We start from the raw sequence: 7,840 nt of genomic DNA on the forward strand, positions 1-7,840 counted from the left end.
TTTTGACAAGCTTACATTATTATTTTAAAACGTATGGACTTTTACTTTGAAGTGCGTATGTCCACAGCAGCACTGGATGAACTGAACTTATGTGGAGATGGTGAGTGCGTTCAAAACTGCACAAATTGTTAAATTATACATTTTGGCAACAACAATTATATATATATATATATATATATATATATATATATATATATATATATATATATATATATATATATATATATATATTATTGTTGTTGTTTTTTCATTTGTCATTATTACGATAGCAAATGTCCTCCATCTGCTCTTGACATACTTTTATTAACCATAGCCTATCTTGACTAAAACATAGATGTTCTTTACGTAAAGGATTTTGGACATTTGGTTGATATAAAATTATTGTGTAGCAATTAATAAACGAGGGCTTTCAGCAATTAATAAACGATAATCAAAGAGGGCTTTTATTTTGAAGTGGAACTGGCTCTGGTTATTATCAACAGCTTCACAAAAACACCGCGCGATGCACTAAACGTGTGTTGAGATGGTGAGTGCGTTCAAAACCGCACAAAATTGTTACTTTTAATCACTGTTCTCTATGTAGATCATTTATTGAATTATTGTGACCGTTATTGGTGTATGTCCTTTGTCATTGTCGTATATTAGCATTAGGAATGTCTTTGACAAATTGTCTTCAATTTAATCAACAGTATAAACAGAATAAAGGTCATATATATATATATATATATATATATATATATATATATATGCTAAAAATATATATGCTCTATATAAGTAAGGAAGCAAGTAAGCCAGCGTCAACAAGTTAATTGCATCCGTTGTACAAATTATAACTGTTGTTGTCATGGTTACTGTCTCCTCAGATGATGTCAGCACGGTTAATCCACATTTCCCGCCTAATTCCTCGCCTTCCTCTATATAGGTGTCGGTGTCATCATGCAGGACTCGTTTCACAGGCTCACGTTCACTACAGTGGTGACCGGGCACGTCCACGGATGCCAATTGCATTCTCACACACCCTGCAGATTCAACCTGTGTCATTCTGCTCTGACCTTGCCTCTAGAAAATACGATCTAATTTACGCTTTCCCGGCTATCAAAGGCCTGCGAGCTCTTTCAAGACTCAAACTGATGCAGACGGGCATCACTGCCGTCTTGCTGCCCGCGGTTTATTACCTCTACCTGCAGGGCCAGGCCTCAGCGTTGCTCATGAGTTACTCCACAGGCATAGCTGTGTTTGCTGGCGTCATGCTGTACTCTATAAGCCACTATGTCAGAAGAGTGGTTGGCATGATGTACCTGGATTCAACGCAGACCATCTTAAAGGTGTCGCACCTGACCTTCTGGGGTCACCGGCGGGACTTATACGTGCCAGTGTCTGATGTCATGACACTGGGAGATTCAGGAGACTCAAAAGGAGAGCCGATCCTTCGTTTAAAACGCTACAGCAGTTCTGATACGATGTACTTTTCTACCAGACTGGGGCAAGTGGTGGACAGAAATGCCTTTGAGAAGGTTTTTGGGAGTTTGTCATGATGCAGTCACTTTTTTCATTTATTTAATGTCATGTCATACACCACTGGATATTTTTCTCATTGAAAACTGATCAATAAATATATTGTTATTAAAATATATATTGACTTTATTTCACATAATTAATGACAAATGATAAACCCAAACGCTCAAAATAATGAATTGGTTTGAGTAGAGCCAACTGAAATTAAACAAATTAGTTCAATCAAATGAACTTTTATTAGTATTTAAAACTTCCTTTTTGAGTTCACAAAGGGGGCAGTTTTTAAGTAATCTGAATAGTTTAATTGTTTTGAGTTTTATGAACTGAATGGGTTTTTTTTAATTTAGACTAACTTTAATTTATCTGAAACTGGATTTATTTTTCCCATGCCTTGCCACGACACCCGAAAGGGACAGTAAATAGCCAAATTAACTGTTATATTAAGCCAAACTAAGTGTTATAAGGCAGATTCATAACATCTTTAGTTGATTGGAACTTCTTAATCGCCCTGATGGTGGAAATGGGGGTTTCATCGCTTTAGCTGTGTGTTCCTACAGCCACTTTTGTGAAGCTCAACACTCTTGCTGCACATCAGAACTTTAGAACTATATTCTTTGGTTTTACTCATTGTGATGAATTATTAATTGTGATGAATGAATTATTCACCCAAAAATGAAATTGATGTCATTAATGACTCACCCTAATGTTGTTCCACACCTGAAAAACCTCCGTTCATCTTCAGAACACAGTTTAAGATATTTTATATTTAGTCCGACAGCGTATCCAAGTGTATGCACACTATACTGTCCATCTCCAGAAAGAGAATAAAAACATCATCAAAGTAGTCCATATGTGACATCAGTTAGTTAATTAGAATCTCTTGAAGCATCGAAAATACATTTTGGTCCAAAAATAACAAAAACTACGACTTTATTCAGCATTGTCTTCTCTTCAGGGTTTGTTTTCAATCCTCAAACGGTCATGAATCACCGTATTGATTCATGATTCAGATCACCAATGTCAGGTGATTTCAGCAGTTTGACACGCGATCCGAATCATGAATCAATAAGCTGATTCATGACCGTGAGTCATTAATGATATATATATATATATTGAATATGATATTACGGTTAAATATATGTTGAATATACTAAACAAAGTATACTGTTTAATGAACTGTTCCTATAATTTATAGTAACACAACACAACAGATGAATGAAGTTTCATTTAATTGCCCTTTCTGTTTGTATATCAGTTCTTCTCACTTCTGTGTTGATGTGGAAACTGTGTTTTGCACTGTAGGGAACTATAACCCTCATGTTTTTTTTCATGAGGAGATAGTTATAACACCATCCTGCCACAAATAACAATAATGCAGAATCATCACTATCCTCATAAGGAGACGGCAGACGTTGTAAGTATCTGTTATAATCTATTGTTGAGATGGTGAGACAATGAATAAAAAAAAGTTAATGTAGGTTTTACAAGCTGCATTTTTTGTACTTGACATTCATTTATATGGTTTAGGAATGAAAATACTAAACTACTTTTATTTGTAGCAGATAAATATAGGATGATGATAGTGAGGTTTGAGACACAAAGTAAAGACAAACACTCCCTGCTCTCCTCTTTGGGGAAACATGGACCTAGAAATCTGGTCAGATATCATTCTTATGGATCATTCACTGCACAGTGATGCACCTGGATGCGTTTTCAAGGAACATGTGTATTAGAAATGTGCAACAGCAAAGATACAGTTCTCACGTTAAAATGTTTCATTTTAATCAACTCCAATGTCTTCTTGCATGCCCTTAAAAGTGTGCACGCAACTAAAACTTGCATTGTATTTAATACAAATATGTTGTACAGATCGAGGTTCTAAACATTTATATGATCGGCATTAACATTTTCACAACACGATCCAGTGAGTGAAAGATTTTGAAGCCCAGCCGTTTCCTATTCTCATTTCTGATTGGTTGACTCAGGTGATCACATGAGGTACCAAGCAGCCAATCCGGCGACAGCAGCAATCCATGTGGCCAGAATCACCTGTACTGTGGATTGTCTAAGCAGCATCTTAGCAAACTGACACGCGTAGGCCGTGTTTCCACCAACCGCTAGACAGACAAGAAGGGAAGCAGTACAGAAAAAATAACAAAACATTTTTAACCTTCGTCCTTCCCTTTGGGTCATTTTGACCCGAAACTCTTAAACCATGAATACACACTTAAAAATTGAGCTGGTTATTGCATGTATTGGAGTTTTTTTAAGTTAAAATTATACTATTTATTGATCAAATCTAGTAATTTAAAGGTAAATAAAATGTAAAAAATATCCAAAAATAGCATAAAAAATAAAACAAATATTATAAAAATGAAATTATATACGTTTTCTGGACAAAAAAAAGTATTATTTTAGGGCTTCGGGTCAATTTTGACCCGCAAGGGAAGGATTTGCAACAGGATGTGAGGTAGGGATGATCAGCATTTTTTTTTTTGCCTATTTCCTTACCCATTTTGGCTGCATAGTAGGGACATTTACTGATGTCTCCACCCATATCCCCATGTGCGGGAAAGCCAATGTCCTGAACTTCCTCCTTTATGTCTTTCCCAATCTCCTGCAACTCTGTGAATACCTGACGGATAAGCAAAGAGCATGGAGTGAGGTACAAAAATGACTATTATATTCATGTATTTATTTACATACAAGTACATCACATAACCTAAAAGACTTGGACCAATAAAATAATAATCCTCTTACGTCCAAATTATATTTAAAAGCCAGGTTGGCTTCGACTAGCAGCTTCTCTTTGGTCTCAGCGTCCACTTCCAGCTCGTTCATCCGACTGCGGTACAGCCTCTTGAAGGCCGTGGGGTTGTGGATGCCCTCAAAACGGTAGAAGTTCAGTCCCTCACCAGTAGGGGGCAGTTTCAGGGCACGCTGAGCCACTTTCTTTAGAATCTGCCCTCCTGATAGGTCCCCCATGTAGCGGGTCCAAGCGTGCGCAACCAAAAGAACCGGGTCGTTATGACCCACCTCGTGAATGCGGTCGACGTAGGGACTCGTGGCCGCCGAGCAGGAGATCTTGCTCTCCCAGTCTTCACCGTAGAGATACTTCAGGTCCTCGGCCAAGGCGTCTCGCCGATGAAGCTCAGAGGGGAAATACAGTGGGGCAAACATGGGATGGTCCTTATTCTTCTCGATCTCTTCCTCGATGGCAGAATAGACGTAGTACAGGGCAGCTGTGCCAAGCTGGGGTTGAGAAGATGTCAAAATAACACAAGCATGAAGATCAGAACACGATAGGCGTTTTTTTCCGAGTTAAACCATGGACAATAGACTCACCTTAAAAAGTTCTCGTTTGATTCGGCCCCTCAGGAAGTCCTTCACAAATGGCGAGTTCTCGGCTTTGTCGTGAGATTCTTTGGTTCCAGCCGCCAATACTTCTGACAGGTCATCAGGACTGAAAAACAGATTTATAAAGATAATCAATTTTTTATGCTCTATACTTCCACTTATTGGCTTGGATGTAGAATCATGCAATCGCTAGCTTTGAATGGCATTGTAGAAATACACTACTTATGATTAACTTGTTCCGCTACCGAAATGGGCAATAAAATGAGGATAAATATTGAGATAAATTGTGTCGTTTTGGTAGGTCATGTGATACAATTCCATTCACCTATTTGTTTGCGCATTTTGGGATATTGCATCAAAAAATGCATAATGAAAATGCCAAGATGCGCATAAATTCAAAAAATGTGCATTAAAAAAACGCATGTTTCGGATACATTTTCTATCTAATACGAAAACATGCGCATAAACTATGATGGAAATGCATTTAGTGATTTAGTTTTTTAGCAGTAGTTTATCAGGAAGTGACGATTATGTTCTCTTCGACTCACTGGATGGAAACAGTGCTTTACTCGCAAATGTTTTATGCGATATTGCAATTTTTTGCATAAGTTACATTCACAACTTTGGATGGAAGCATAGCTATTGTTACCGCTTCAAGGGGCTTTCCATGAAAGCTTTTTTCCGCCACGGTATAAAACATTTTAAAATATAATCGCGGCTTTATCACACAGTTATTGTGATGTAATTGCGTGATAAAAACTTGCAAGTGCGAGTTATGAAGTCAGAATTGCGAGATATAAACATGCAATTCTGACTTTTTTCTTTAAAACTTTTTGTACAGTGTATATAATGGAAACATTTCCATGGTGGAAACAAGCTTCCTTAGTTTTCATAATGTGTTCTATATCAAATATCACTGTATTTTTTGAAAATAGTATAGGTTGTTGCCTTAAAAGTGCACAATGTAACTTTTCCGTCCGCTAGAGGACACCTATTTAAAACAAAAGAGTAGTTTGATGACGCCAAGTTTGAGCGCAGCATCTTGGGACATTTGGTCTTCACCTCATAACCGCTGGAAAAGAATGGGGATAGGACTCTGGCAGAAATCATGTTCATGGATGCGGTTATTAACGTTACTGTAGTATGAAGCAGAGCAGGACCGAGTGTTGAGGAGCTGAGCAAGGTCACTGTAGCGATTGTTACACAAACACGCCTCGCGAGCAGCGGGACATTTATTATGACGGGACAGAGTCGCTGCCGCCATTTCCCATTTTCTGGTCATGAGAATGAGGTACGGCTGCTCTGTTTATCATATTAGATACGTCTGAGTGTGTTATGATGTTACTCTGTGCATTTGCTCAGGAGCTGCTGTGACACTTGTTCACACTGCTAAGAGTAAAGCATTTCTGCAGAATAAAACCCGAAACCGAGGGTATATAACGCAGATATGACGCAATTGACTGGCGACTCCCTCACACGTCCCAGCTCCTTAGTTAAAATAGCAATTTTCCACAATTTACAAATAGTTGGAAACATTTGGGATATTGTGAGTACTCAACTGAACAAAATATATAATACTGGCCTAGTGGTTTTTAGATATGATATTTTACTGCAAAATACTACATAGTGCACCTTTTCAATTAGTTCAATCAAATTGTTTAATCATTGCTACTTAAATTACATTAAACTGATTGAGAAAACAAGTTGAATCTTGTATAACTTATAAAAAAGAAAAGAAAATTGCTTTGCTTATTATAATGAGTTAAAGCAATGCAAAAACATATATCGCCATACCTTTTCTACAGTGTAGTATGCTTTAGTACATACAAACATGTATAGTATAATATAAAAAAATTTAATATTTAAATGTACAAACATGATATTTTGAGCCAATTTTAGAAGACAATGTTTTTTTTGTTTTTTTGTTTTTTCAATTGTTGCATGTCTCCAAGCAATAAAGCACTTTTCTCCATGATTTTGTTGTGTTCTGAACAAGCCTGTCGATTCTGAACAAAGTCAATATAACAGCTTTTCATGACATTTTCATAATTTTGGTCAAAAGTAGGCCTACTATTTATTTATTTATTTTTAGAACTATTTTTTAACATGGAGAAATGTAATGCACCCTAAAAAGAAGTACATTTAAGGTCCATTTGTTTTTTTTTCTAGATACATTTCTTAATAACATGTAGTACAGTACCTGAGGATATCATCATCGCTTTCAGTGGGGACGTTCTCTGCAGAGTCTGCAGACATCATGAACTTGTGCCTGTTATTTCTGTCTGGTTCTCCTCTGCTTGGTAGACAAAGACAAGTGTTAACATATTTAGATACTGTTCTGTCAATATGGATAAACCATATAAACTCTCCTGTCCTGTCTAGTATTAGTCTTCATTGCGCAACTCATTCCATCGTGACATTAGTCATGACTCGCGTCCAACAAATACTCTCGTGACATTGACTTGTGTAAGACAGTCGGCAAGTAAGTTTCTCCATCTAAATTACTCTTATTACATTAATTTGGATGCAGACAGCTTTCTTCATACATGTAAAACAGGACGGCTGTTATTTTACCTGTATGCGGTATTTACAGTCTGCCGCAGTTCACATCATACTGAGTGCGTGCGTGTTTACAAAACTAATCCCGCCTCTAACAGGAAGTAGAATGGCGTCTCGTTTTCGTTCACTTTCGTTCAAATGTCATTCACTGTATAGAAATGAGTGAACGAGTGAGCAATATGGCACAGTGCTTCGTTTATATAAATCAATTTATAAAGAGTTATTGGCATTTCAAAAAAACATTTAGGATCGCTAAAGGATTAAAACAAGAAAATTATTTAGAACATTTAGTAAAGCCTATGTAGAGAAAAGAAAATTATATATATATATATATATATATATATATATATATATATATATATATATATATATATATATATATATATATATATATATATATAATTTTCTT

General features: G+C 36.5%; 2 protein-coding genes across 4 annotated transcripts; one reads left to right on the forward strand and one right to left on the reverse strand.

Moving 5' to 3' along the window:
• The first annotated feature begins 70 nt into the window (after positions 1–70).
• Positions 71–2,006, forward strand: tmem186 (transmembrane protein 186). Of its 2 annotated transcripts, none has more exons than XM_067416166.1 (2): positions 71–100; positions 864–2,006. In XM_067416166.1, exons 1-2 carry the CDS (start codon positions 98–100, stop codon positions 1,533–1,535), a joined length of 675 nt encoding a protein of 224 aa, XP_067272267.1. In that variant the 5' UTR covers positions 71–97; the 3' UTR covers positions 1,536–2,006. The 2 variants fall into 2 exon arrangements, with proteins under 2 accessions (XP_067272267.1, XP_067272266.1); XM_067416165.1 differs by lacking the exon at positions 71–100 and adding an exon at positions 438–526.
• Positions 2,007–2,727: 721 nt separating this feature from the next.
• On the reverse strand, positions 2,728–7,555 carry hmox2a (heme oxygenase 2a). 2 transcript variants are annotated; one of them, XM_067416163.1, is made up of 6 exons: positions 7,447–7,555; positions 7,073–7,165; positions 4,861–4,978; positions 4,276–4,767; positions 4,027–4,150; positions 2,728–3,632 (listed from the first exon to the last, which is right to left on the reverse strand). In XM_067416163.1, exons 2-6 carry the CDS (start codon positions 7,129–7,131, stop codon positions 3,505–3,507), a joined length of 921 nt encoding a protein of 306 aa, XP_067272264.1. In that variant the 5' UTR covers positions 7,132–7,165; positions 7,447–7,555; the 3' UTR covers positions 2,728–3,504. The 2 variants fall into 2 exon arrangements, with proteins under 2 accessions (XP_067272264.1, XP_067272265.1); XM_067416164.1 differs by having other exon boundaries at positions 7,073–7,168; positions 7,447–7,527.
• Between the last annotated feature and the right edge of the window lie 285 nt (positions 7,556–7,840).

This window comes from Pseudorasbora parva, chromosome 14 (genome assembly GCF_024679245.1).
Source record: "Pseudorasbora parva isolate DD20220531a chromosome 14, ASM2467924v1, whole genome shotgun sequence".
Lineage (NCBI taxonomy): Eukaryota > Metazoa > Chordata > Actinopteri > Cypriniformes > Gobionidae > Pseudorasbora > Pseudorasbora parva.